The sequence below is a fragment of the Panthera onca genome, chromosome A2 (genome assembly GCF_046562875.1).
Source record: "Panthera onca isolate mPanOnc1 chromosome A2, mPanOnc1 haplotype 2, whole genome shotgun sequence".
NCBI classification, from domain to species: domain Eukaryota; kingdom Metazoa; phylum Chordata; class Mammalia; order Carnivora; family Felidae; genus Panthera; species Panthera onca.
In genome coordinates this window covers 19327370-19355252 of record NC_138340.1, presented here as the reverse complement: position 1 = coordinate 19355252, position 27883 = coordinate 19327370, and the positions used below count along the sequence as shown (strand labels likewise).

Genomic DNA, 27883 nt, shown 5'->3' with positions numbered 1-27883 from the left:
ACCACAGTCCCCTTGAACCCTCACCGTAAAATTATCTCCATTTTACGTCCATGAAATTGAGGAATCTTAGCCAGTGTCGCACAGCCGCCAAATGGAAGAGCAAGAATTCCAATCTGGGTCAGGTCTCATACACCCATACAACCTGGATCAGACACACACCACCAGACTGCGGAAGTTTCGGGAGTCCCTGCACACTGGTACGCACACCAAGACCATCAACATTCTTACCCACACACCTGTCCACAAAGACACACTCAGAAGTATTCAGATGTACATGCCCGGGGCTACTGTTCCCAGGAAATTCAGCAAGCGCGTGTCTGCAGTTTCGCTGCCGCGCAGGTACCCGCAGCTTTCCTCCAGGTTAGCGAAGCTATTGACTCCTCCCCACTTCCCGACAACAGGCGGAAACTGTCCTGAGAACTACAACTCCCAAGCACACCTTCCTCTTACCAACCGGAATGGCCCGGGAGCGCAGCTTCCTGGAACTTGTAGTTCTACCCAGAAAGTTGCTATCCGCTCGTCCCCGGCTTCGGCCGAGGACTCCATGTCCCAGCATGCCGCAGAGCCGGAAGGGCATCCCACCGCCGTCGGGAGCGCGCAAGCGCAGCACCCTGTTTGTCGGTGCCTGGGAAGGGAGGAGGTACGGTCGTAGCCAAGACCGAGGCCGAGCGGGAGCTGACGAGACTTGACTGGGGCCCAGAACTAGGCTCCAGTCCCACGCAGATCGTAGGGCCCCCGAGTGGATGGAATAGGCCGAGCCCTGAGATCAACGCCAGCCCGGTCAGCTCGGCGCGGGGCCCACAGGGCAGGCAGGCGAGCAGACGTGCAGAAGCCTCCCAGGGCCTTCCCTCAGGTCCCCGGCGAGGGGCCTAGGCCCCGGCCCCGCGACCAGGCCCAACTTGACCCTTTGGGACCGGAGCCAACCCGACCAGAAGTGGAGTCTTCACCGGGGCCATAGGCCAGTGACTAGGCCGGGCCCGGGCCTCCCGTCGGGGCCGGACTGGGGCGAGGCCCCGGGGAGGCCCCTAACACACTAGACCCTTCCCCCAGGCCGACGCCCTTCGGGAAGATGCAGCGCGCCCTACCGGGCGCCCGCCAGCACTTGGGGGCCATCCTGGCCAGCGCCAGCGTGGTGGTGAAGGCCCTGTGTGCGACAGTACTCTTCCTCTACCTGCTGTCCTTCGCCGTGGACACGGGCTGCCTGGCGGTTACCCCAGGCTACCTCTTTCCGCCCAACTTCTGGATCTGGACCCTGGCCACCCATGGGCTGATGGAACAGCACGTGTGGGATGTGGCCATCAGTCTTGCCACGGTGGTGGTGGCTGGACGTTTGCTGGAGCCCCTCTGGGGGGCCTTGGAGCTGCTCATCTTTTTCTCAGTGGTGAACGTGTCAGTGGGGTTGTTGGGGGCCTTCGCCTACCTCCTCACCTACATGGCTTCCTTCAACTTGGTCTACCTTTTCACTATCCGCATCCACGGAGCCCTGGGCTTCCTAGGTGGTGTCCTGGTGGCACTCAAGCAAACCATGGGGGACTGTGTGGTCTTGCGTGTGCCCCAGGTGCGTGTCAGCGTGGTGCCTATGCTGCTGTTGGGGCTGCTGCTGCTGTTGCGGCTGGCCACGCTGCTCCAGAGCCCAGCACTGGCCTCCTATGGCTTTGGGCTGCTCTCCAGTTGGGTTTATCTTCGCTTCTACCAGCGCCATAGCCGAGGGCGAGGGGACATGGCTGACCACTTCGCTTTTGCCACCTTCTTCCCTGAGATTCTGCAGCCCGTGGTGGGGCTGTTGGCAAACTTGGTGCACGGCCTCCTGGTGAAGGTAAAGATATGCCAGAAGACAGTGAAGCGCTATGATGTAGGTGCCCCGTCTTCCATCACCATCAGCCTCCCAGGGACAGACCCTCAAGATGCAGAACGGAGAAGGTACTGTGGAGTATTCCAAAACCTTGTTGAACTAGGAGAGTATTGATCAAGCCCCATATCGTCTGTTATACTTGCTGTATGTTGGCTGGCAGCCAAGGGTCAGGTGTTGGGGCAGACTCAGAGATAAAATCCAGTTTGTGGTTTTGAGAAACTCAGCATGTAGGAGTCTGGGCTCCAGTAGGTGTTTTCCAGTATTAAGGAATGAACGTTGCCTTTCTCACCACTCAGGCTACTTAACAAGTCCCAAGAAATGCCCAGTGTCCTTTTATACTATGTGAGGGGTTAATGGCCAGATATACATAATCCTAATCATGTCAGAAACTCGGAATCCTAGACACTGGTCCTATGGGAGCCAGAAACAACCTGCTGGTCCTTTTTCCCCTGTGAGGGAGGAACAGAGAAAGAGACCTGGGATTCTTATTAGGCAGTCTGGGCCACCCCAATTTCAAAATGCTGAGCCAGGTCCTCTTCCTGGATCTTAAAAATTCATATGCTGTGCTTCTCTGCCACTTATTGAGAGGGAAACTTGGGGTACTACACCCCGTCCTTCTAGCATGTATGTGTCACCAAACCCAGGGGACAGGCCATGTGACCCACTGTGGAGTCTGCTGACCACACAGGGAGTGGAGACAACCTTTTTAATTATCTGTAAACCAAGCCATCTGCACCATCTGGAGTCCCAGATGAATTATTCACTGAATGCACCTTGGCCAGGGCAGGGCAGATCTTTTTTTAATCCAGCTTTCTGGCTCGTTCTTTCTCTCTCCCAGGTCTGTTGACTCACCAGAGTGGTAACAGCTCTATTTCCAACATTATTGTTGAGAGTTTTTGTTTTTTTGAGGCAGTTCTTTTAGTAGTGAAGCCTGGAGCAGGCTTTGTTTCTCCTGTCAGCTTCTGCTTTTGCTCACCTATGAAATGGATTCTTGGCAGACAGTTTTATGAATTCAGCTGAAAAAGTTATCCCTGTGCTTACTCTCCACTGGGGCTGTGGATTTCAGTGTGGGACACACCCCTTTCATGAAGGGGTTTCCAGCAGGGGAAGGGCTGCAGATTACTATGGCCTAAGGTGGTGGATGTTGAAAAGTACACAAGGCATGCTGCAGGGCATAACTGTTGGCCCTACAGTTTGTGTCTATGGCTGATGAATTCTAAAGACAGGTCTGTCTTCATTTTATACAGTGGAGAAGATGGGACCAAGAGGGTTGGGCCTGGTAGAAACTGAGCTGTCCTCAGCTCTACAGGTGGGGCCGAGACACGGTGGTGACTCCTCCTTTAGTGAGAAGTCTTGGACTGTTAGGGTTGGCTGACATTTCAAAACACCTCTGCTCAGGCCCAAGAAAATGGCAGGTTGGGGTAGGTGAGGTTGTCAGGATGTGGGTTCTTGATGTAGCCTTATGGCTGTTACTACTCCAAGCAGTTGGACATCTGGCAGCATGCCACTCCCAAACCCAAATGGCTACTAGTAGTGGGGAGACAGGGTTTCCTATCTTTGGCCCTTGTGAGGAAGTGACTAGCATGCCATTACCTCTCTACATTGGCAGACTTTAGACAGAACTGACGAGGCAGTCTACAGGATGGAAGCCTGGGTAGCACAGGGAAGGACTGTCCTGTTTATGCCAGTTCGCCATGTGTCAGGCCGGAGGAAAGGGTGGAATTGTGCTCGGGATTTCTGCGCCTGTGTTCTTGTTGCCTTTTCTGTCACGTTCCCTGGTATGGTGGAGATTTTGGTTCTCTGCTGGAACTTGGAAGACTATTACAGGCTGTTCCCCCATGCTTGTAGCACAAACAGGTTGAGGCATCAGGGTTTCATAGTGACCACTAGTGAAAGTTTTGCCTGGCAGCACGGGCATTCTACCTCCTGGTAGACTAGGGTCCCAAGTGCACGTGTATATCTTCTAGTCAACTTTCCCACCTCCCCCCAAGTGAGATCCAAAAGGATTTGTCCAGTGGAACCAGTAAGCTTTGGCCTGTGTCCCGTCCAAATGGCTGTTCCTCCTCTTTCTGCAAGGACTTGGTGTTCACTGCTCTAACACTGGTAGTGGTGGCTTTGGGGATTCTTCTGGGAAGGAGAACATTAGAGTCAGGAAGGGTGGGCTGACCCAAGTTGGACCTGCTTCCCAAGTTGAGATCCAGGGTAGGTGCCTGCATTCCAGCATTCCCCACAGACCCTTGCCAGGAGATTCAAAACACCCCTAATGAGGAGAGAGGAAGAAATAATAACTCTCTCCTTGGATGTGATACCAGTGCCCAGGCAGAAACTCCCATGTTCAGGGACTCCTTCCACCCATCTTTCTTGGGGTACCAACTCTGCCCATGCTTAGGCACCACCCTCAGAATCATTCGTGGGACTGGCCTGGTGGACAGTATGGCAAACACCCTGATGGCCTTCTCAGCCTGAAGGTGCCCTGGCTATGAAGGGGAGGCTCTACAGCCTTTGGGTCCTTCTTCTGATGGCAGAGGTGGCCCTATCCAGTCCCTGGGAAGCCCTGGGCCCTGCATGGTGAAGGGGAATACATAGAATTCTGAGAGAAGTCTGGGTGGTAGGGGGAGTCAGCTTCATGGGGGAAGAGTACAGGGCATGAGCCAAATGACTTGTCATCTTTCCTCTGGCTCCAGGCAACTGGCCCTGAAGGCCCTCAATGAGCGGCTGAAGAGAGTGGAGGACCAGTCCGTCTGGCCAAGCATGGATGACGATGAAGAGGAGGCAGGGGCCAAGGTGGATAGCCCCCTACCCTCAGACAAGGCCCCCATGCTCCCAGCGAAGGGGGCTGCCCCAGAATCCAGCCTGATCACCTTCGAGGCAGCTCCGCCGAAGCTGTAACTCCAGACCACCTTGAGTGTAGGCGCCTCCTCTCCCAAGCCCCCCTTTGACACCTCTCAGCTACTCCAGGGCACTGACTGCTCTGAGAAGGAAGAAGGGCTGCTGGGGGTTTCCACAGCCTTCTGCTATCTCTCGCCAACACTACCCAGGACTCTTGCTACCTGGTTCCAACTCCAGACAACCACTATGCCAGGCATGGGGCCTCTGAAGTGTCAGCCAGCCCGGGCCATCTGAGGTAAGACTGTACCTCAGCAGACAGCCCCAAGCAAGTTGCTGCAGGGACAGTGGTGCCACACCTCCTGGGCCAACCCTGATGCCTGATACTGGTTGCCAAGAGCCCTGAGCCAAGGCAAGGATTTGCCAAAACCGTTCTGGGGGTCCAGCCAGTGCAGGGCTGCACATTCCTGCCCACCCTCAGAAAGACTATGTTCATGTGAAAATTTCTGATTCCCTCTGCTGTGGCTATGGCTGCTTCTTGGCCAGAAGAGCCATGGCTCCCAAGTATTTTCTACAGGACCACTTGAGTGGGCAGTGAAGCCCAGCCTCGCAGTATCAATAAAGCAGTTCTTTGAGGTATGGCTCCTGGGCTCTATCAGACCACCTTGGGCAGCCCCCTCATCATGTTCAACTGCAAAGTTAGGGACTTTACTCTAGGTTCAAGGGCTTGGTCTCCCTGCCAGCTCCAGCTGAATAAGAAGCCTATTGCCCCCACTCCCCCTACCCCCACTGTTAAACACCCTTCCCAGAGCTGTCACTTCCAATACTTACGCATTTTCTCTCTCTCTCTGATTCCCAGTCAGGGAGGCTCTGCCCAGAAGATCGGATGGTTGAGGGCCTCTCTATCATAAAGAGTGTTCTTATCGATTGCTCACCCTCAAGACAGTGGTCAGTGCTTGAAACCTATGGAAACAGCCCATCCCCAGCTCCCACCGTGTCACTGTCCACATCTAACCACCAGTTTGGCGATGCCAGCACAGTATGCAGGTGGGCGAGTGAAAGGACACATAGCTGTACCATCTAGGGTCACCCATCTAGGGCCCTGGGTGGCACAGGAGGGCACAGGAGGCTCAGCAGCCAGATCTCAGAGCTCATGTGCTGGGAGAGCTTCAGCCCCTCAGTGAGCAGCCAGGGACGGGTCCCCATCTTGCCTAGCTGCCTGTTTCTTCATTCTGACAGCACTAGTGAGAACTATCCCCAGTTCTAAGCTATTCCTCCCATCCGGTCTTTTCAGTCATTCTTCTTTATTTTGCTTTTTTCTCTCCTGTAATTTCCAGACATACCAGTACAAGTATGAGTTGAGTTGCTGGGGAAGTAGGTTTGCAACCCCAGCTTCAGCCAGACATCATCCATAAGCTCCTCTGGGACAGTACAGAAGAAAAGGGGAAGCACTCCACCATGAGGAGCAAGCAAAAAATGTCACACACAAGACTCCTACTTTAGACTTCCCCAGTGCCTGAGATGTCCTCATGACTTAGCTGAGAAAATCCAGGAGGCCCCAGCCCCTGCTACTACACTGAGGGGCAAATCCAGGCTTCTAGGCTGGGAAGAGCTCATGGCTGGATCCTTTTGCGGTACAGGTAGGCGTTGCTCACCTGACTCATGATGACCAAACTGGTAATGACAGGGCATAGCACAGCAAGGTACCAGACCCCACCAGTGACTGTGGCGGTGAACCAGAGGGAGCACATGCCCAACAAGAGGCTGGCACTACCCAGAAGGTAGCCTACTAGCCCAGAAGTGGCATGGTATAGCTTGAGCTTAGCCAGGGGCCAGCGGGGCAGCAGTTTAGGGTAGAGCAGCCCCACCCCACCTGAGCACTGCAACCCGGCCCACAGCACAGCTATCAGCCCTGCCCGCCCATGCCACGTGGCCAGGTGGGCTTTGCCAAGCTGTTCCTTATGGAGGATGACAAGACCTAGGCCCAGCAGTGCACACAGCAGGGCCAGCAGCTGCAGTACCCAGTGGCAGCGTGCTCGGCCCTTCCGTGAGAGGGAGCGCAGCAGCGAACTCTCAGGAGAGAACACCAGCAGTGCCTCGGTCATCAGGAAAGAGAACTGGGGAAACAGGGATGGGAAACTAAGTCAGGAAAAAAAGCTTCAGATAACTTTCTAAGCTGCCAGTCACTGTGGGCAGATTCCCCCTCTCCATTCTCTACCCAATGACAAGAGTATCCATTTGGCGGGGCAAGAGTGGGGAGCTCTATCAGGGACAGGACATCTGCCCTTAGTAACTGGCAAGAGGTATATACCTCTCCACATTTCTTCCTAGGTGCTATTTTGAAATGTCATGTCTGCTATATTACCCAGCAAACACAAGGTTTGAGATGTGGCAGTTATAAATGATTCACAAGCTTTGTTTCCCTAACACAGGGCTGGATACAGCTTCTTGGCAAGAGCTGGCCACATGGGTGCACTATTTCAGGGAAAATTAGATGCATCACCATAAATTAAGGTAAAAAGAGACACAGGTACACTCAAAAATCATTTTCCAAGCGTCTTGCCTGGAGGTGGATAAAGCCTCATTTTGTGCTTAGGCAAATTTGCCCTGGGTTTTGAACACTCTGGTTCAAGTCTGGTTTATATACTACGGGCAGGTGTTGGAGCATGCGACTCCAGTTCCACATTCCACCCCTCCAAAGAGATATTAAGCATCCATAAGGATTCAGAGGCTACCCGGGCTACCACCCGGAACTATGCTCCCTCCCACCCCTAAGAGCTGGCCAGGCCCACTACTTACAGCCAGAGACATAAGCATGGGGTGCCAGGAGAACAGACCTGGAATGAAGAGGAGGCTTTGTGAGGCTGAGGCAAGAAGAGCCCAGCCACACCGATCCCTACAGTCTGAGGAAAATGGGCAGCGCATCGCCCAAGGAAGTGCTGCCAAAATACTAAGGCCCCTGTTACTGCAACAAGCTCATCCCATACCTATCCTTGCTTCCTGGTCCCTCCCTGGAGCAGAGGCCATGCTTTGCCACTCCTCTGGCAGGCCTCCCTCCTTCTCCTAGCACTTCACACAAGGCAGCCAAGTGGAGCACCAAGACAAGGAAAGAAGAGCCAGGTACTCTGGCCAAACTGACAGAGCCCGCACACTCACTTCCTCCCCACTTATTCCTCCAGCATACGATGTCCCCCAGCCAACCAAGCCTTTCCCAGGAGTCAGGCCCAAGGCTTCCTATTGCTCCTGCTCCCCAGGAGAAGGGGCACTTTCCTTCCCAGAAGTCAACTATGAATTCTACTTACTGGAGCCAGGCCTGGCAAGCACAGCCACAAAGATCGTAAAGCCCAGGGCCACAAGGTGGGCAGCAGCCCCAGAGGCAGTGCGCAGAGCTCGGTAGATGTGCGAGTCGGTCTCCACAGAAAGGGCCATGGTCAACCGGGCCAGTGGCTGGAGCCTGAAAGCATAGTAGAATGAGCAAGGGTCTCAAGTGCCTGCTGTCCACTCCTCACACTGGAGCAAGGGTTGCAGGGCAGGAATGCCACTCTCTTCCAAGAAGTTAAGGTAGGAAGGGACAGTACCAAAACAGGCACCAGTAACAGGCGAGGGCTGGCAGCCTGTCAGCGTGTACCCAGTATCTGAACTGGCACTGATCACTGGCCCACCTTCCAGGTAGGATGCGCAAGGCCGAGTAATAGACTACAAATCCCAGCGTGCATCACGCCATCGCCGGACGGGAGCGCCAGCAGGAAGCGCGTGAAGCGCTACGGGTATTGTAGTTCCCATCTGCTCCCGACTTTACAGCCTGAATCCCTTCGCGCACAGTCTCCCCACGTGCCGCTGGCATGCTGACCCTACATGCTAGGGACTCGCCTGCCTCACCTGCAGCACTGACCCGACTTGGTGGTTTCTTCCCAAGAAAGCGGGATACTCAGGCCCCTGTCGCGCGCACTGCAGCTCCGTCGCGGAGCCGCTTCACTTCCGGGTGCGACGTCTACCTACCCGGGACTTCCTGGGACAAGCTTCCCCACCCCCGCGCCACACCTCTCCGTCATGCTGCGCAGGCGCCGTTGAGCAGACAGCTTGACGGGTGTGAGTGCGCAAGCGTGTTTGATCCATCATCCAGGCCTTCGGGCTGTTTCCGACGGGGGTTCGCAGGGGGTCCAGCCGTTAGAGACTACAGACCTGGGCTCTGCTGGCGCCATGGGCAGCGGCTGCCGTATCGAATGCATATTCTTCAGCGAGTTCCACCCCACGCTGGGACCCAAGATCACCTATCAGGTGCCATCCGGGCTCGCGGGGCTGGGGGCAGAGGGGGACGGGGAGAGGGACGCTCTCGCGAGCTCAAGCAGGGTGCCTGGAAGCAGTGGATTCCCGTGCCCCGTGCTGTACGCAGTCACACCACTCCTTCATTCACGGAGGATCATTAACCGAGAGAATACTCAGACCCAGGTCCCAGGCTCCCAGTGTTGGGGAGCAAACAAACATCCCATAGACAGTGACTGTGAGAAATCGGGCTGTGGGGACCCAGAGGAGGTATCAGTTCCCAAGAGACGCAGGGATGCGCGGTCCTACAGTATCCCTGGATGCTTAGGAATTTAGATGGAGGCGAGTGTGTGCCAGGTAGGGGAAACAGCATATGCAAAAGACGGGAGGCAGGTGAGAACCTGGAGTGTGTTTGGAAACACAAAGGAGTAGTAGGCCTGGGTGGATGGGAGAGAGGTGAAACGCTGGACAAGAAGGCTTAGTCCTTGGGGGTCCCCCAAGGTATTATGCCTAGTCCCAAGGTCCACTAAGGGGCCTCTTGCCACTCCGCTTCCCAGGTCCCTGAAGACTTCATCTCGCGGGAGCTGTTTGACACAGTCCAAGTGTACATCATCACCAAGCCAGAGCTGCAGAACAAGCTTATCACTGTGTGAGGCCCTAGTGGGGAAGGCGGGGGATGTCCCAGGAGGAGAGGACAAGTTTGGGAGCAGAAAGAACCTGACTCTGTTCCCACCTGTTCCCCCCATCCAGCACAGCCATGGAGAAGAAACTGATCGGCTGTCCTGTCTGCATCGAGCACAAGAAGTACAGCCGCAATGCCCTGCTCTTCAACCTAGGCTTCGTGTGTGATGCTCAGGCTAAGACCTGTGCCCTTGAGCCCATCGTCAAAAAGCTGGCTGGCTACCTGACCACACTGGAGGTCTGCAACACAATGGGCTTGAGTGGATGGGCAGGCAGACAAATGTTTCCAAAGCCCTCCAGACCTAGGAATCTGCCAGGGCAGGATGCTGGCCAGGGGTCCCAGGGTGTGCCCACCATGTTGTCCATGCTCCATTCAGCTAGAGAGCAGCTTCGTGTCAACAGAGGAGAGCAAGCAGAAGTTGGTGCCCATCATGACCATCTTGCTGGAGGAGCTAAATGCCTCAGGCCGGTGTACTCTGCCCATCGGTATGGCCCAGCCTTTGCAAGGACAGCAAAGGGGTAGAGGAAGAATAGGAACATAGCAGGGGAAGGCAAGCCCAGCCATGGACAAGACTAATGAACAAATTGGTGGCCAATAAATAGCCATGAGCTGGCTTGATGATGTCCAAGGTCCAGTGCATGTTAGGATTTAGGATTTGGAGGCCATGCTCCATGTTCCTTGCGCATATTCCTTTCCCTCTCTGGACCTATCTCTTCTTCCTTGAAAGGGGAAGATTTGGGGCACCTGCCTGCCTCAGTCAGTAGAGCATGTGAGTCTTGATCTGAGGGTCGTAAGTTCAGGCCCCACATTAGGCATAGAGTTTAAAGTAGAGGGGAAGGGGGAGACTGGCCCTACCCAGAGCTACCCATCTCCATCAAGGGCTTCTGGGAGGACCGGAGGGTAATTGAGGGCCTCTTAAAGGACATAACACTGAAGATATGGGTGGGTCCCCTGCAGATGAGTCCAACACCATCCACTTGAAGGTGATTGAGCAGCGGCCTGACCCTCCTGTGGCCCAGGAGTATGACGTGCCTGTCTTTACCAAAGACAAGGAGGATTTCTTCAACTCACAGTGGGACCTCACCACACAACAGGTGTGCTAGCCCTCCCTGGGTATCATCACATAGAGCTGGCCACAGTCCTGGCCTCATCCCATCCCCGCTGACCCTGCCCTGCCCTGCCCAGATCCTGCCCTACATTGACGGCTTCCGCCATGTCCAGAAGATCTCAGCAGAGGCAGATGTGGAGTTAAACCTGGTGCGCATTGCCATCCAGAACTTGCTGTAAGTGGGGCAACAGTCACAGTCAGGACAGGGTTGCTAGCCAGGAAAGAGCCCCGGGACCCTGAGTGTGGGGGCTGGGAAGGCATGGCCCTCAGAAGCTGAACACAACTATCTCCCCCAGGTATTATGGTGTTGTGACACTGGTGTCCATCCTCCAGGTAGGTGAGTCTGGGGTCTGGTTAAGCAGAGAGTGGATCATGTGGCTTGGCCAGACTGGGGCTGTGTCAGACTTCCAAGCCCCTCACTGAGCCCCCTGTGCCTCCTGCTACCTTCCAGTATTCCAATGTGTACTGCCCGACACCCAAGGTCCAGGACCTGGTAGATGACAAGTCCCTGCAGGAAGCGTGTTTATCCTATGTGACCAAGCAAGGTAGTGGCGGGCTCTCGGGGTGGCCATCTTGGGGAGGGCAGAGCTACAAGCAGATCTGACCCCTGGTGCCCACAGGGCACAAGAGGGCCAGTCTCCGGGATGTGTTCCAGCTGTACTGCAGCCTGAGCCCTGGCACTACTGTGAGAGACCTCATTGGCCGCCACCCCCAGCAGCTGCAACGCGTTGATGAACGGTCAGAAGGGGATTCCCAGGGACATGAGGGGTTTGCCTGAAGGCAGATACTCTATATCTCTCTGGAGCCCCGGGTTAGAGAGGAATCAGGAGATTCCCAGTGAGCAGAATAATGTGGCACTGCTAGTCCAGGCAGGCTTTCTGGAGATGATGTGTTTGGAGGCCAGTCTGGTCACTGAGACAAAATGGGAAGGGAGACTGCAGGAAAGAGTTGGCCTGGCTGGAGGAACTCCTGGCCAGGGCATCATCCCCCTCTCCCTCAACCCCACCCCAGGAAGCTTATCCAGTTTGGGCTTATGAAGAACCTCATCCGACGACTACAGAAGTATCCTGTGCGGGTGTCTCGGGAGGAGCGGAGCCATCCTGCCCGACTTTACACAGGCTGCCACAGCTACGATGAAATCTGTTGCAAAACAGGTGGGGGCAGGCAGCTCAGCTAAGGTTGGGGCAGGGCAGGGTGGTCAAGTCATGGTTACTCACCTCACCTGCACTGTCCCAAATAGGCATGAGCTACCACGAGCTTGATGAACGGCTGGAAAATGACCCCAACATCATCATCTGCTGGAAGTGAGACTGGGGTGGCCTGGTCTAGGCACATGGCTGTGGCTACTCTGTCCTGCTAAGCCTTGCCTGGTACATGAGGGCTAGACCAGTAGACTAGTCCATATTGTCTCAAGGTTGACCCTCACTTCTGTGAATAAAATCACCCATTTCAACCTGTCTTTATTGAGTACCGCCTCTAAACCAGCCATTGGAGGACTGCAGTGAAATAGCCGAGGTCCTGGCACCCTGGTGCGCCATCTGGTGGGCAAGACTGGCTATGGACAGTAAATGTGCAGGGTAATTATAAACTGAAATAACAGCCAGAAAGAAACAATCAGGAAGCTGTGATGAAGAATGACTTGGGGTGGGAGCTGGGGCTGTCCTGGATTAAATGGGCAAGGAAGGCCTCGCTGAGGTGACTTGAACTGAGGCCTGAAGGAGGAAGAGTATTCCAGGCAGAGGGAACAGGTGCAAAGTAAAAGCAACTTTAGGATGTATGAGGAAGCTGGGGCATCTGGGTGGCTCAGGTGGTGGCGGCTCAGCCGGTTAAGCTTTCGACTTCAGGTCATGATCTCACGGTTGGTGGGTTGAAGCCCTGCATCACGCTTTCTGCTGTCAGCAGGAGCCTGCTTCAGATCCTCTGTATCCCTCTCTCTCTGCTTCTCCCCCGCCTCAAAAATAAATAAACATTAAAAAAAAAAAAAATGTGTAAGGAACCCAAGAGAGGCCCACGGGGCTGAAACATGGGAAGCAATGGGGAGAGGGACAACAGATGAAGTACTGAGGTAAGGAAGGGGCAAGACCTTAATACTACAGAATTGCTGATAAGCTGCTTTGGACATTATTTCGAGGACTAGAAGCGTCCACAGAGTCACCTAGAAAAAGACTACAGCAGTTACTTCATGACATGTGCTGGCAGCCTGCTAGGCTAGAATGGAGAGACGTGGGCACTGGGCAGTACTTGAGGGGATAGAGCCAACAGGTGGAGTCGGGCAGGAGACATACTGGAGCCAGGAAACCACGCAGAAGCGGTACAGCTGAGGTAGAGTTGCTGCAGGAAGAGCTGGTGGGGGCGAGGTGACCCCATCCCCGTGCGGGTCGATTTGATGTCCTAGGAGGAAGCCTAGGCCACCCGAGTCCGGTACTCAGGGCAGACCCGTGAGCCGCAGGCGGTGAAGGAGAAAGTTCTGGGAGTCCAAAGAGGGCTAACTGCAGCCGGAAAAGCGAGGTGGACGGGGGCGGGGCCGGAGCCTGCGCAGCGCGCGCAGGCGCTGGACTAACCGTTTCCATGGCGGCGCGGACCCACGCGCCCCAACCACTCCGTAACGGCTGTATCCAAGACGTCGACCCTGCGAGTCGCGGTCGTCCTCGAGAGTTTCAGCACCCTCACTTCAGCGTCGGCTGCTGCCCAGGGTCAGCTGAATCCTGCCTTCCCGCTCTCGGTCCCCGGCCACAACATGGGCGACCTGGAGCTGCTACTGCCGGGGGAGGCTGCCGTGCTGGTGCGGGGGTTGCGCAGCTTCCCGCTGCGCGAGATGGGATCCGGAGGGTGAGGCAGCTGGATCAGGGTCAGGAGGAGTTTTGGGGTCAGAATCCTTGAATGGGGGACTACAGGCCTGACACTGGGGGGGAAGGGTACCCGGTGTGGAAGAGCCTCCAGGTGAGAAGACAAAGCTCAAGTTAGGGGATGTATGGTCCTGAGCCCTCTCTGGCCCCTTGGGATCAGGTTAGGCTTCAATAGGACCCGGCCCTCACTCCACTCCTAATGCACATATGTGCACCCAAATGCACATACACCCCTGCTCTCTGGGACAGATGGAACCAGCAGCATGAGAACTTGGAGAAGCTGAACATGCAGGCCATCCTTGATGCTACAGCCAGCCAGGGCGAGCCCATCCAGGAGCTGCTGGTCACCCATGGGAAGGTATGCTGGGGCCACAAACAGGGTTCCTGCCTTCCTACCACCTTCCACACCACCACTCTACTGCTCAAGAGTACCCTGGGTGCCTGTGCTTCCCTCTGGCTGGTACACTTGTCTTCCCCAAGGGAAAAGAGAGGAGTGCGTTGCACATTTGACTTTGCACCCCTTTGGACAAGACCCTGGCACACCAGGCCAAGTGTGAGGTGTGGGTTGATTTGGAAGATAGTCATGGATCATACAACAACCTAGGCTGTGGGGGGAGGGCCTAAGTTCTAAAGACATCCTTGAATAGTCTGTCAGGCCAGAGGGGGCCCTCACTGAAAAGGGGGTGGGGCTTTGGCATGGAAGGAGGCACCCTTCCTAACTTGAGAGAGGAGTTCGAAATCAGGGATCAACCTGGCTGGAACATGAGCCAGGAGGTGGCTGGAATAAGTGACCTGAGATATCACTTGACAAAAAGCTTCCTCTGTGAAGAAAAGGTGGACCCCCCCCCCCAATGGGGGTGAGGGTAGAAGACTAGGAAACTGCAGGGCCCAGAGTAAGAGTGAGGTCAAGACACACCAGAACTTTGGAAGGCCAGAGGACAGAGACAAGAAGAGAGAGGGCATGAGCAGGAGAGCCAGCCTGAGGGAAGGTCTGGATAGAGGTAGAGGGGACAAGGGTGTAGGTGCAGGGTGGAGCAAGGCAGCCTAGGGATAAAACAAGAGCCAATAAGAAGCATGGAGGATGTCCCCAGAGAGATTTTGAGGGCAGCTAGAAATGAAGGTCTAAGGTGCCAGAGAGAGGTTGGGAAGGTGCCTACGAGGAGAATCTAGGAGCCCAGAAGAGTTTGAGGAGAGTTGGGCTGGGCTGAGCCAGGGATGGGAGCATTAACAGGCCAAGGTAGGCCTACTTCATCCGTCCTTCCCCTCCCCCTCAAAGATCCCGACGCTAGTTGAGGAGCTGATTGCAGTGGAGATGTGGAAGCAGAAGGTGTTTCCTGTGCTGTGCAGACTGGAGGACTTCAAGCCCCAGAACACTTTTCCCATATACATGGTGGTGAGCTGGGTTCCTGGGTCATATCCTGCCCATGCGTGTAGAGGGCCCTGGACTAGAGAAGAGAGATGGTAATAGCATCCTTCCTTCAGTATCCCCAGGCTCTGTCCTCTTTCTCTGACAGGTACACCATGAGGCCTCCATCATCAACCTTCTGGAGACAGTATTCTTCCACAAGGTGAGGCATCAGCCCTGCCCACTGGCTACTGCTCCCAGCAAGGGAGGAAGGTTGTGTCTATGTGGAAAGAGCATCAGAGACAGAATGTTTCCCATCTGCCTGCCTCTCAGGAGGTGTGTGAGTCAGCAGAGGATGCTGTCTTGGACTTGATAGACTACTGCCACCGAAAACTGACTCTACTCGTGGCCCGGAGTAGCCGTGGTGGCCCTCCTGAAGAGGAGGAGTGCCAGTCCAGCACCCCCATGCAGGTAGGCTGAGGTTCCCTAGGGGTGTCAATGGCTAGATCAGGCTCTTTTGAGGCCTGGGCAGCAGGGGGTGGCCCAGCTTGAGCACCATGTCGCCCCCCAGGAGCTGCAGAAGCAGGCAGAGCTGATGGAGTTTGAGATCGCATCGAAGGCCCTCTCAGTGCTGCGCTACATTACAGACTGTGTGGACAGGTGGGCAGCTCTGCCAGGCCTGGGACCTTCAGTGGAAGGCTGAGAGCCTGGGCCTTTAGCTTCTGTTCGCTTCTCTCCACCACCACTCCTAGCCTTTCCTTGAGCACCTTGAACCGCATGCTCAGTACCCACAACTTGCCCTGCCTCCTGGTTGAACTGCTGGAGCACAATCCGTGGAGCCGGCGGGAAGGAGGTAAACTCTCCCTGAACTGCCTAAGCCCCAGCTCACTGCTTCCAGAACATCCTCCAGGATTTATGGGTATGGGCAGATTGCACACACAGGCAGACAAACTCTGCCCATTAGCCCATAGAGGATACCAGGATGCCTCACCCAAGATGGGCTTCGACCTGGGCTCCGCAGCAGGCAAGGCCTGTGTGTCTACTACCAAGGACTCCCCTGCTCTGGAGCAAGCAGCACCCCCTCCTGGGCAAGTCGTGCACTTGGGCAGCACCCCAGCCCATGCAGCTGTCTGACTCAGAGTGTGCAACACCTGCTCCCAGTGCACTGGTTCTTCTCCCCAGGCAAGCTGCAGCAATTTGAGGGTGGCCGTTGGCAGACAGTGGCCCCCTCAGAACAGCAAAAGCTGAGCAAGTTGGATGGGCAGGTGTGGATTGCCCTGTACAACCTGCTACTGAGCCACGAAGCCCGGGCCCGCTACTGCCTCACCAACTTTGCCAAGGGACAGCTACTCAAGGTGGGGAACTCCTCCTGCATTGGTACCACCCCATTCCACCCCATCCCACCCCTGCTGTTTATCACTGTCCACCTACATCAGCCCCAGTCCTCTTTCCAGACCTCGGACCTCAGGTGATGAAGCAGCTAGTGGCACAAGGTCCCCACACGCACCTCAACCCAGCACAGCCTAGGCCCTCTCTGGTCAGCACCACTTCACACTGGCCTCCCCCGGATTCCCTTGCAGCTTCAGGCCTTCCTCACAGACACACTGGTCGACCAGCTTCCCAACCTGGCAGGCCTGCAGGGCTTCCTGGCCCAGCTGGCCCTGACTGAAACCCAGCCCCCTAAGAAGGACCTGGTGTTGGAACAGGTAGGAACTAGAAAGTTAGTTGCTCAGGACCACTGTCCACTTTGCCAGCTCCTCCCTGACACTTTCCACTTCTCTCCCTCAGATCCCAGAAATCTGGGAGCGGCTAGAGAGAGAGAACAGAGGCAAGTGGCAGGCTATTGCCAAGTACCAGCTGCGGCATGTATTCAGCCCCTCAGAGCAAGACCTGCGGCTGCAGGCACGAAGGTGTGGCCTGCTGAGTGGGCAGAAGGGGTGGGAGACACAAAGAAGGCATGGACACAGGCAGTGGTGCTCTTGTGCCCCCAATGGCCAGGCCCAACCAGGCTTTCCTGACCTCTTTCCTAGATGGGCTGAGACCTACAGGCTGGACGTGCTAGAGGCAATAGCTCCAGAGCGGCCCCGCTGTGCCTACTGCAGTGCAGAGGCCTCCAAACGCTGCTCGCGATGCCAGAATGAATGGTATTGCTGCAGGTGAGGGTATTATAGGACCTTGGACTCCTAAGCCACACTTCCATACCCCCCACAAGCACTGCATGCTCACCGGCCCACCTGCCTGCAGGGAGTGCCAAGTCAAGCACTGGGAGAAGCATGGAAAGGCTTGTGTCTTGGCAGCCCAAGGTGACAGAGCCAAGTGAAGGCCACAGCCGCTAAGGGCCACCCACCCATGCGGTACAACCCACTCAGAATGTGCCCTGGACCTCAGGATCTCAGCCTAGCATCTGCCAGAGCCCCAGCTTCCCAGGTGGTGAGCACAGCGGGGAAGGGTACAGCTGCCGCCCCATCTCCCCCAGTAAAGCGCTCCCCACTTCCTGCCCTACCCAGCGGGTAGGCTGAGGGCGCTGCCTCAGCAAGCAGGAGGCCTGGGCGGGGGCAAAGGCAAGGGCCGGATGTGGGGACCCTGTTGGTCTAGCACAGTAAAGCTGGCCTCTAGAAACAGTCTGTCTCCGAGTGGCCTTTTGCGGTGGTCGTCGTCGTCGTCGTCGTCAGCAGGAGGGAGGTTGCTCCCAGGATGCGTGGAGAAAAGGAAAAGGAGGGCGGGGACTCTGCGAGAGCATGCCCAACCCCGCGCCCTCGCCGCCCCATTCCGCCTGTGGGCCGACACGGCCGGAGCGCCCAGGTTTCCTTTGAACCGCTCGTCCCCGTTCTCTCCCGCCGCCCTGCCGGGATCCCGGGGGCGGCGCCGAATCCGGGTCCGCCCCGCGGCCCCGCCCGCCCCGCGCTCGCTCGCGCCGACAGCCGGCGGGAGTCCGGGCGCGACCCGGCCATGTCCACGAAACCTGAGCTCATTGAACTGAGGGAACTGGAACCCGCGCGGCGCGCGGGCCCCGGCCGCACCCGGCTGGAGCGTGCCAACGCGCTGCGCATCGCGCCGGGCACCGCGCGTAATCCGGCACGGCAGCTGGTCGCGGGCCGCGGCCACCACTTCCAGCCCGCGGGGCCTGCCACACACACGTGGTGCGACCTCTGCGGCGACTTCATCTTGGGCGTCGTGCGCAAGGGCCTGCAGTGCGCGCGTGAGTAGCAGCCCCGCGCGCTGGCAAGAGCGAAAAGGGCGGCCAATGGGCAGCGCCGTCGCTGCGTATCAAGTCGCAAAGGAGGGGGTCGGAAGGGTTGGTTCCGGCGAGCAAGGTCCGTTACCTTTGCCCGGTCGTGTAAGAGTGCAGGCAGGTAGATGGTTTATATCCTTATCTTATTCCATCTGCATTAGGGGCACAGTTGGGCAGAGGCGGCTGCCTATGAATAACGGTGCCGATCTCAAGCTTTTTATCTAATTTTTAAAAATGTTTTAATATATTTTTGAGAGAGAGCGCGAGCGGGGGAGGTGCAGAGAGAGGGAGGGAGAGAGTTCCGAAGCAGGCTCTGCGCTAACAGCAGAGACCCAGTCGCTGGGCTGGAACTCACAAACTGTGAGATCATGACCAGAGCCAAAGTCGGAAGCTCAACCGACTGAGCAACCCGGACACCTTCAAACTCTTTTTCTGTAAAGTGACTTGGTTCTTCTTGAGAAAGGGTTTGTGCTGACCATTCTCTAAGTCCATGTTCCTAGGCCTGCCCTTTCCCAAAGATTCACTCACTAGGTCCCCCTCGAAAATCTCTGGAATGAGGGGAATTTACCTACCTATGGGATGGGGACAGGGAAAAAGTACCGTGGCTGGGCCCTCTGCAAGCAGGAATTTTGAGCAATACCTATTGCAGCCCCAGTCAACCAGGTGCTAAAACATGAAACACAACCACACACCAGCGGTCCTTCTGCCCTCCCAGGAATCACCAGCAAGCAGAGGTTGCTGCCCCGCTGGCTATACACCAGCTAGAATCGGTTGGGATTTTACAGCCCTCCAAGCCCCTGTGCCTGGACCTCAGACCTGTGGAATCTATCACGGGGAGTGTATCAGCAATTTAAAAACAAAACAAAACAGATCATTCCAGTTGGCAGCCGGGGTTGCGAATCACTGCTCTGGACCATTTAGGGACTTAGAGAAGGTGTCCCAAGCCTTTGTAGGCACGGAGACTCTCTCAGTTCAAGAGTCTGTCCTGAACACCAGAGTTGTGACAGAATACCAAGTGTGAGCAAGGGCTGAGATATTGCAATGTTCCCAAGGAGAAATGAAGTGGTCACAAAGATAAAATCCAGGACAATTTTGGGTGTGTGTCAGAAGCAAAAACAAGAGAGGAATCAAGGGTAAGTGGGATTTTTTTTTTTTTAACCTCAAACTGGGAGAGTAGCAATTTTTGCTGAGTTGAGGAGCTCTGGTGAGGGGAGAGAGGGAAGTGGAAGAAGAGTTGTTTTGGCCATGTTGGGTTGACACGGGGTTTGATCTGAGGAGGGAGGTCAGCAGTGGGAGCCTTGGATCTGGGGTAGGTGAGTGTATACAGAGCAGGACAGTGATCAGTACTGAACTGAATCTCAGACACGCTGCCCATTAGATCTGGGAGTTGAGACAGAACCAAAGGAGCTGAGCAGAAGCTGCAGAAAAATGGGAGGAAAACCTGAGTAGTGGGAAGCCCAAGGGGATCAAGCATCAAATGATGCTGAGGAGGTGAGGATGGAGAAGGGACCTGGCATTCGACTGTGCACAGGTTGCTGAGGACCCTAACCAAGGCCGTTTCCTGGAGGGAGGGGCAAGCCTCACTGGAATGGATACAGGAGAGAGTGAAGGTGAGGAATTAGAGTGTATGCAGACTAATGTTAGTTTTGGTGTGAGGGGTGTAGAGACAGGTGACAGGGGAACAAGAGTTAAGAGATTTTGTTTTTTTTCCCATCAGGTAAATGGGCGGAGGTAGGGTGTTGACAATGCGGAAGGGGGAAGTTCTACCCTAGGTGCTAGAGATAAAACTGTTTAACAGGCCTGGATCCGTAACCGCCTGAGGCCTTCTCACCAGTTTCCAGACACCCGGGGACCAATACTGGAATCTATATAGCAGCGGAGGGCAAAGGGACCTAAGATAAGGCCGGTCATGTAGGGCCTGGCGGGCAACGGCTTTCATCCCGGGGTTTCTCTTCCGTCCCCCGGAAAGTTTCTCTGAACTGGAGCTGGGGCTCCGCCGCCTCACAGCCAGACCTCTCTGCAGATTGCAAGTTCACCTGCCACTACCGTTGCCGCGCGCTCATCAGCCTGGACTGCTGCGGGCCCCGGGACCTGGGCTGGGAACCTGCGCTGGAGCGGGACACCAACGTGGTGAGCGCGGGGCTGGGGGGAAAGGCGGGGCTTCACGGGAAAGGCGTGAAGACCAGCGGGCCAAATTACAGGAGTTGCCTAGGACCGCTCAATGAATGGTCTAACAGCGGGTGTCCCCGCGGTAGAGAGTGCTAATTCTGCGCGCGGGCTCGAAGGGGTTCCGGGGAAGCTGACTCCGAGCGAACTGCCGGGAATCGCCTTGTCTCCGCGCCCACTCAATTTCCGCACCTTCGCGCAGCCGCATCCGGTCTTGAGGCCACGCTGGTGCACATGCGCACAGGCGCCGACTTGTTTCCCAAGAGAGGTGGGGTCTGCGAGGCGGAGTTGAGCTGAGCTGCCTGGGCTATGAGGTCATTCCTGGGGGCGTGGCGTGTATGACCCCGCCCTTCGATGTTCCTCCCCCAATGAGGCAAGAGCCAGATCCTAGCCGTCTACGTTTCAGTGTTAACGGTCGCGGCGCGAACCCATATCCCGGCGCACGCGCACACGCACCTGGGGCGGTGGTTGGAGGCTACCAGCGCACTGGGTTCAGGGAGCTGGCTGGCGGGCGCGGCGATGGGCGAGGCGGATGCGGGGACGCCTTCTTTCGAGATGACCTGGAGCAGCACGGCAAGCAGTGGCTACTGCAGCCAGGAGGATTCGGACTCGGAGCTTGAGCAGTACTTCACGGCGCGTACCTCGCTGGCACGCAGGCCGCGTCGGGACCAGGTGGGGGCCGGGGTTGCGGGCGGCGGGCTGGTGACGATCGCTGGGACCCTGCCCCTCCCCGCTAAATTGCCGGCTCGAGTTTTTGGGCGGGGATTCCAGACCGCCCGGGGCCAGCCCTCGGAACTTTGTGCGGGGCTCTCAGCGCCTTGATGCCGGGTGCCGAGGCCTTGTCTCTGTCACAGACCGGTTGAACCAGGGGAAGCAGCTACATGGCTTGGGGCAGACTCGGGGCGGGCATTATCCACCTATGACTAAAGCCGACTGCGCAGTCTGGACTAGAACCTCGATTTCAGCGTTGGGACGCCCCTACCTCCTCTCTGGGAGATGGGGGCGGGGATGGGAGGAAGTGGAAGGGGAGGTGTCCTCGCCTGGAACTGGGAAGTGTGTTTAGGAAAGAGAGGCAAAGGAAGTTTCGGGCCTCTCCATTTGCAATCCTGGACGGAGCCAACTGAGTCCCCACCTCTTACCAGTCTGTCCTGTCACCAGCTGCTGGAACGCGGAGAATTCTGGAGTGGACCGGGCTGGAGTGCTCATTTCAGCAGCACATAGACTAAAATTGGTGTGGATCTGGAAGAAAGGCATTTGGGAATGGATGGGAAAGAAGCCTAGTTCTGGACTGGACTATAAGCAAACGGGAGCATTTTATCCACACGAAGTGGGGCAGGCTAGATTGTAAAAGGCCCAGAGGAGGAGTTAAGAGAGATAGGGGTTATTAATCCAGGACTGTAAGATGTGCTGGAGCTGCTGTTCCTCTCCAGGCCTCCAAGGTGTTCCCATTGTCAGAAACCTCTGTGCTGTGTGCCATAAGTGTGACTGCCAAACTCAGATAACTATTCTGGAGCGAGTACACCTCAGGGGAGCACCCTGGACAGAGTGTCAGGAAAGAGAGATGGGGACCGTAAAGCCCAGAATACCTAGCAACAATGGGGCACAATTCCTTACATGAGCCACAAAAAGAGACTTGTGGGTGATTTTTTAGATGAAAATTGTATACTCTTTAGATTAAATTTTACTCAAAAGTTCAGCCCAGAGCTTGGGTGCAAGGTTTGAGTGTGGATCCTGTCTGTCACTCAGGCTTGAGGCATTTTTCATTGTGAAATAGTGAGAAAACCACAAGACACCAATTGAAAAGGAGGCTGGGGAGTCCCAAATTATATGTAAAATAAAAACCATCAGTCACTATGGAGGCAGAGTGGAGGATGGGTCACTGTAGTGCAGGAGAAGGGAAATTCCATGGTCCTGTTGTGCACACCTCTGGGATGGCTGTTAGAATCGTCCAACGGGGGCCCCTGGGTGGCTCGGTTGAGTGTTGGGCTCTTGATTTCAGCTTAGGTTGTGATCATGATCCCAGGGTTGTGGGATCAAGCTCCACGTGGGGCTCCATGTTGAGCATGAAGCCTGTTTAAGATTCTCTCTCCTCTCCCTCTGCCCCTGTCCCCTACTCTCTCTCTCTCTCTCTCTCTCTCTCTCAAAAAAAAAAAAAAAAAAAAAAAAAAAAAAAAAAAGAATCCTCCAGTGGGAAGCTTTGGAAGTGGAAAAAGAAACTTTTCTTCCTCTAGAATCCTAGTAGGACAGTGCAGTGCATCCAGTCCAGGTCTCTTGTTTTATGAGTAGAGATATTAAGGGAGGTTCACTTGGAGAGGAGAAGGGGCTAGAACATAGGTCACTGCACCGCATTCCAGGGCTCCTGGCTAAACCAGGAAGGGAAGAGGAAGGAGCAAGTGTTCTTACCCTCAGGCTGGAGCTCAGAACTGTCACAAGCAAGGGAAATAAGTTGGTGCCATCTCTGCCCCCCCAGAATTCTCTTCCTTCTTGCCCTGGTACTGGAGTCTGCTCAGCTTTCCTCCTGCCCTTAGCACCCTCCCATCCAGATACTCCTTCCTATTGGGTCACTCCTTCCTGTCCCAAGCCCTCTCTTCGGGCCTGAACAAACACATCCACCCTTTATTCCCGGGCTCTAGCCTTCATTTTGCCCCCCAGATCTCCTTTTCCCAAGGCCCACACCATTTGTTCTTTACCAGTCTTAGAGGGTTTCTCCTTGTCTCCAGTAAGATTTCTGCTACAGTTTTCCCTTCTTAGTGCTTTCCTCCATCCAGGAGATTTTTTGAAACTTGGGGGAGCAAATAGGCTTCAGTTCCCACCCCTCCCCCTATACCTTTTTCCTGTGAGACCCCAGCCTCAGTCCTCAGTGCCACATACATACTGGTAGGTTTTAGGTAGAGAGCATAGTGCTATAAAACTGTTCTAGGTGAAGAGCACCCTACCCTCTCATCTGTCCACCCTATTTGTCCCCATCAGATGGTTTAAGCTTAGGGGCTCCAAGGCAGCAGTCAGGGAGAAGCCTGCCTCTCCTGAGCTTAGAGCTGGGTACAAGGTTATTCTACAGGAGACCAGCTGTAAAAACTCCCCTGGGAGAAAGCATTGGTCAGCAGTGATCTCAGCTGTGTCTGTGACACTTCCATTCCAACCAAGACCTGACGTCAACAGGAAGTAAGGCTGATGCAATGGAACCAGGGAGTTTGGTAGAAAAAAGTTAATTCAGAGCTCTGGCTGCCCTGGTCCATACTCTACCCTTCTGACAAGAATGCAGCCCCTGGGGGCGCCTGGGTGGCACAGTCGGTTAAGCGTCCGACTTCAGCCAGGTCACGATCTCGCAGTCCGTGAGTTCGAGCCCCGCGTCAGGCTCTGGGCTGATGGCTTGGAGCCTGTTTCCGATTCTGTGTCTCCCTCTCTCTCTGCCCCTCCCCCGTTCATGCTCTGTCTCTCTCTGTCCCAAAAATAAAAAATAAAAAAAAAAAACGTTGAGAAAAAAAAAAAAAAGGAATGCAGCCCCTGGAGGAGTGGGGGAAGGGCTGAGTGGTAGAGCTAAAAATCTTTGGGCTAAACCTCCAGATAGGAGGAAGGAGGTGCAGAAACCTACCTGCTTGGTACTTGTGGCTTTACCAGGAGGCAGATTGGAGCCTGGCCTGAAGCTGCCTTTTGTGCAGTTTGGGTCAAGATCAAATCACACTGAGGTTTCCTCACTGTGTGTGAGACCTGCAGGGCTGGCCCCAAGTCCTCCATCAGGGGGTGTTAACATTGTAGAAGTTGCCCTTATCCTTGTACTCACAGCTGGCTGGGCTCCTGGTATGTGCCAGTCCCCATACCTCTTGCCCTGCGGTCATGGCCCTTTGCCAGGGCAAAGTGGTCTCCTTTCTCCAGGACCCCACCTAACTAGGGTGCTGGAATCAGGCTGTGCAGTTGAAAGGAGGTTTTGCTGTCAACAAGAATCCCACATCTTTTCCTGGCCCCTGGCCTTTTATCTTCAGTTGTCTTGGTTTTAAGGTATCCTCAGGGCCTCACTCAGTGCTGAAGAGGCCCCATGTAGGCGGCATAAAGAAGCCACATGACTGCCTTTGCTGTGTCCATCCATAGCATGCAAAACCAGGAGCAGTGATGGGTTCTTCTCGTCAGGACTCAAGCTTTGTAGTCAATTTTCAAAGGCTGTCCCAGAGGCTGTTTTTCAAAGCAGCCAACCTGGATTCTCCTCCCTGTCTGTGACATGCATTGCAGTGGGATGGGTTCTTTTAGGGCCCTATGTCCACCCTGGCCCATCTTTCAGGACGAGCCTGTGGAGTGGGAGACACCTGACCTTTCTCAGGCTGAGACTGAGCAGAAGATCAAGGAGTACAATAGCCAGATCAACAGCAACCTCTTCATGAGCCTGGTGAGTTGATAGCCAGGGGAATGTATGTGGGGAGAGGCAGGAACCCGACTATGTGCCTGATTCCCAAAAGGTCACAGCTAAGGTATCCTTGGCTGGGCTTAAGCAGTGATTTATTCTCACCCAGCCTAGCCCCAAGTGGACTGGTGGTGTCCATATCTGTTCCATCTCACCTGGAACCTAGCCATGGTTTGATTTCTCCTCTTCAGAACAAGGATGGCTCCTACACAGGCTTCATCAAGGTTCAACTGAAGCTGGTGCGCCCTGTCTCGGTGCCCTCCAGCAAGAAGCCACCCTCCTTGCAGGCTGCCCAGCGGGGCCCAGGACGGGGCACAGCTGTGAGGCGCCGCACCTCCTTCTACTTGCCCAAAGATGCCGTCAAGCACCTGCATGTGTTGTCACGCACACGGGCACGCGAGGTCATTGAGGCCCTACTGCACAAGTTCTTAGTGGTGGATGACCCCCGCAAGTTTGCACTCTTTGAGCGGTCTGAACGCCATGGCCAAGGTGGGCTTCCCACTCCACCCTGCTGTATGAGAGTATATATTCATGCATCATGTGTGAGGGTGTGAGTGGGCTGGGCCTGACTAATCAAATACTCTTTTCTCCCTGCCTGGCCCTCAGTGTACCTCCGGAAGCTATCAGATGATGAGCAACCCCTGCGGCTGCGGCTCCTTGCAGGGCCCAGCGAGAAGGCCCTAAGCTTTGTCCTCAAAGAGAATGACTCTGGGGAGGTAAATGTGAGTACACAGCCCTCTTTAGTTTCTTGGTTGTCACTGGGTAGGGCTAGTAGGTTGCAGCAGCAACCTGGAAGGAGGAATAGGGCTGCAGAAAAAGCCCTACAAAGCCTCTCCAGGAGTATGTGAGCCTTGTAGCTAAACTGAAGACTTCCAGGCCACTCACAGGCCTCTCCCAAGAGGCCAGGAAGAATTGTCTTGGTGGTCTGCTCTTCTCTGTTGTGGAAAGTCCTCAGGAGATGGAGGAATCCATGGCAGTGTAGTGATCCCAAGTGAGATCAAAGCCACACAGATGGGCCCAGGATGTCATGGAGGCTCCCTATTCAGGCATTAGGACTTTTTACCTGGAAGCTTTCTGGCTCCAAAATATTGAGTCTGTGGAGTAGTATTAGAGTCAGAGTGTGGGAATGGGGGAACATCTAATTTGGTTGCCTGTCTTCGAGGTGTCTTCGACTGCCCTGCTTTGTGGGGCCCATCTTCTATACAGACTATTGTCAAGAACCCTAACACAGACCATTCAGGCAAGAACCTAACATTAGAAAGCCCCATCCTAGCTCTGTGATGTGATTGGTGCTCTTCTCTGGGGAGGGCCTGCTGATTTGGCCATGCCTGCTGCATCCTGTGTCCCCCTCTCCACCTGCAGTGGGATGCCTTTAGCATGCCTGAGCTACACAACTTCTTGCGCATCCTGCAGCGGGAGGAAGAGGAACACCTCCGCCAAATCCTGCAAAAGTACTCCTATTGCCGTCAGAAGATCCAGGAGGCCCTGCACGCCTGCCCCCTGGGGTGACCTCTTGTACCCCTGGGTGAAAGGAGGAGAGTAGGCAGCGCCGAGGGCGTGCCGTGTGAGTGTGACAGGGCCCGTGTGGCCTGAAGAATGAGTGTGCATGGAGGCCCTCTCTTACTAGGGGAATGAGCCCAGAGAACAGCAAAGGAGCTGGCCCCCTGTGTCCACCCACAGGTATAGCAGAACATGGCTCTGCATTCTTCTGCCCTTTGTGTAGTGGGCCATGGTGGGCCAGGGTTGCCCTGGGAAGCTGCTCCAGGCTTGCAGCAGGGATAGAGCATACAGAAGTCTCCTTAATTCGTGTCTCAGATACTAGAATCTTGGAGACCCTACAAACAGAATAGGTCGTGTTTTCAGGGATGAGGGCCTTCATCTATGGGGAAAAGTCGTATGTTTTGGGTCTTGGATGGGGTGTCAGGACAGCCCTATTGGAGCCAAGGGCAGGTGTTCGAGGTAAGACAGGCATCGGGAAAGAGCCTAGGTTTTCCTCTACAGTGGCCTCTGTCTCCTCACACACACTGGGGTCAGGAAATGCTGGCTCATGGTGCAGAAACAGTGCCTCAGTGCCTCCTCCAAGGAGGATGTCCCTAGGCCAGGGTCTGTGTGAGTGTGGGCACTGGTCCAGGTCCGTGCCTTGTTTGCCAGTCAGAGCGAGGGTCTTTCCCTCAGTTATTTTTGATGATGTGTGCGAATGTATGTAATATTTTGTGGCCTCAGCTGCATGCCTCCTGTGGGGAAGGGGGTGGGGGTAACAGTCATCATCAGGGCCTGGGGCCTGAGAGAAGTGGCTGAATAAAGATTGAAGAATTCTGCTTTTAAACTCTTTATTATGGGCCCTCAACTGCAGTTGCTCCTCACGCCAGTGGCTTCCAAGGGTGATGGACAGGCTCACAGAGCACCTTCTCAAAGTCACCATGTAACCAATTTGTGAAGGGTATGGGGTATGAATATTTACTGTCATCACTCACCACCCTGGGGCTCAGGTTGTGGTAGGGGCAACAATATAAGCTAGAATTTAGGGAATCCACATGCCTCCCAACACACACACACACACACACACACACACACACACACACACACAGCTGCTGGGGGCGTTTTCACTAAGTATTTACTGAGCTACTGCTGTAGACCAAACGCTGCTCATGGTATCCAAGGTCCAGCTGTTAATTCTTGCCTTCGTGGAGCATGCCTTCTAGTGGCTTTGGAAAGAACACTAAATTAGAAGTTCTTCAGACCTGAACGTAGCCATACATGTGGCCAATTATTTAATTTTCTTTAGGTATGGTTTCTTCAAATGCGACAGTGGTGATAACAGAAATGGTGTGGGAATAAAATGAGACCAGATGGGCAATGCGCGGCCTGGCCTGGGACACTCCTAAAGCGCTGGTTGCGGGGAAGCCGGTGGTTGGGCAGGCCCGCTGGACCTGACCTCTGGGGTCGGGAACGTCGGAGCCGCCATACAAGCAAAAACCAGGAGGACCCAGCCTCCACATTACTGGGTGGGAGCTGTCCCTGCTGGAGAGAGCGTGGCCTGCTGGGACCTGACGTCTCGCGGTGCCTACTGGGATGCCTAGCTTCCGAGAGCAGCTATTGGTCCCGCCCCGCGGACCGACGAGAGAAGCAGCCAATCAGAGAAGGCAGCGTGCGGAAGCGGAAGTGAGGTT

At 55.2% G+C, this 27883-nt stretch overlaps 5 protein-coding genes and 1 long non-coding RNA gene across 14 annotated transcripts; 4 read left to right on the top strand and 2 right to left on the bottom strand.

Annotated features, from left to right (window-relative positions):
• Window positions 1-591: 591 nt before the first annotated feature.
• TMEM115 (transmembrane protein 115) lies at window positions 592-5313 on the top strand. The gene is made up of 2 exons (XM_060631111.3): window positions 592-1920; window positions 4537-5313. Exons 1-2 carry the CDS (start codon window positions 1070-1072, stop codon window positions 4739-4741), a joined length of 1056 nt encoding a protein of 351 aa, XP_060487094.3. The 5' UTR covers window positions 592-1069; the 3' UTR covers window positions 4742-5313.
• Window positions 5314-5624: 311 nt separating this feature from the next.
• On the bottom strand, window positions 5625-8680 carry CYB561D2 (cytochrome b561 family member D2). Of its 2 annotated transcripts, none has more exons than XM_060631114.3 (4): window positions 8571-8680; window positions 7981-8132; window positions 7478-7515; window positions 5625-6795 (listed from the first exon to the last, which is right to left on the bottom strand). In XM_060631114.3, the coding sequence occupies exons 2-4, from the start codon at window positions 8105-8107 to the stop codon at window positions 6292-6294; spliced, it is 669 nt and encodes a 222-aa protein (XP_060487097.1). In that variant the 5' UTR covers window positions 8108-8132; window positions 8571-8680; the 3' UTR covers window positions 5625-6291. The 2 variants fall into 2 exon arrangements, with proteins under 2 accessions (XP_060487097.1, XP_060487096.1); XM_060631113.3 differs by having other exon boundaries at window positions 8558-8664.
• Window positions 8681-8723: 43 nt separating this feature from the next.
• On the top strand, window positions 8724-12190 carry NPRL2 (NPR2 like, GATOR1 complex subunit). 2 transcript variants are annotated; one of them, XM_060631109.3, is made up of 11 exons: window positions 8726-8956; window positions 9499-9590; window positions 9692-9860; window positions 10000-10108; window positions 10581-10717; window positions 10809-10906; window positions 11028-11064; window positions 11183-11276; window positions 11352-11469; window positions 11743-11885; window positions 11972-12190. In XM_060631109.3, the coding sequence occupies exons 1-11, from the start codon at window positions 8879-8881 to the stop codon at window positions 12037-12039; spliced, it is 1143 nt and encodes a 380-aa protein (XP_060487092.1). In that variant the 5' UTR covers window positions 8726-8878; the 3' UTR covers window positions 12040-12190. The 2 variants fall into 2 exon arrangements, with proteins under 2 accessions (XP_060487093.1, XP_060487092.1); XM_060631110.3 differs by lacking the exon at window positions 9499-9590 and having other exon boundaries at window positions 8724-8956.
• Window positions 12191-12354: 164 nt separating this feature from the next.
• Window positions 12355-13347, bottom strand: LOC132678583 (uncharacterized). The gene is made up of 2 exons (XR_009609669.3): window positions 13017-13347; window positions 12355-12682 (listed from the first exon to the last, which is right to left on the bottom strand). It is a non-coding gene; the product is annotated as an uncharacterized LOC132678583 (long non-coding RNA).
• ZMYND10 (zinc finger MYND-type containing 10) lies at window positions 13273-17546 on the top strand. Of its 5 annotated transcripts, none has more exons than XM_060631094.3 (12): window positions 13273-13424; window positions 13827-13935; window positions 14854-14970; window positions 15092-15145; window positions 15256-15393; window positions 15470-15582; window positions 15675-15775; window positions 16105-16277; window positions 16503-16628; window positions 16711-16832; window positions 16953-17078; window positions 17167-17546. In XM_060631094.3, exons 1-12 carry the CDS (start codon window positions 13300-13302, stop codon window positions 17240-17242), a joined length of 1380 nt encoding a protein of 459 aa, XP_060487077.2. In that variant the 5' UTR covers window positions 13273-13299; the 3' UTR covers window positions 17243-17546. The 5 variants fall into 5 exon arrangements, with proteins under 5 accessions (XP_060487077.2, XP_060487078.2, XP_078299182.2 ...); XM_060631095.3 differs by having other exon boundaries at window positions 13274-13424; window positions 15494-15582; XM_078443056.2 differs by having other exon boundaries at window positions 13312-13513.
• Window positions 17547-17616: 70 nt separating this feature from the next.
• RASSF1 (Ras association domain family member 1) lies at window positions 17617-27031 on the top strand. Of its 3 annotated transcripts, none has more exons than XM_060631103.3 (6): window positions 17617-18121; window positions 20178-20284; window positions 24594-24698; window positions 24905-25202; window positions 25320-25429; window positions 26076-27031. In XM_060631103.3, the coding sequence occupies exons 1-6, from the start codon at window positions 17617-17619 to the stop codon at window positions 26220-26222; spliced, it is 1272 nt and encodes a 423-aa protein (XP_060487086.2). In that variant the 3' UTR covers window positions 26223-27031. The 3 variants fall into 3 exon arrangements, with proteins under 3 accessions (XP_060487086.2, XP_060487085.2, XP_060487088.2); XM_060631102.3 differs by having other exon boundaries at window positions 25320-25435; XM_060631105.3 differs by lacking the exons at window positions 17617-18121; window positions 20178-20284 and adding an exon at window positions 20305-20992 and having other exon boundaries at window positions 25320-25435.
• Window positions 27032-27883: the final 852 nt, after the last annotated feature.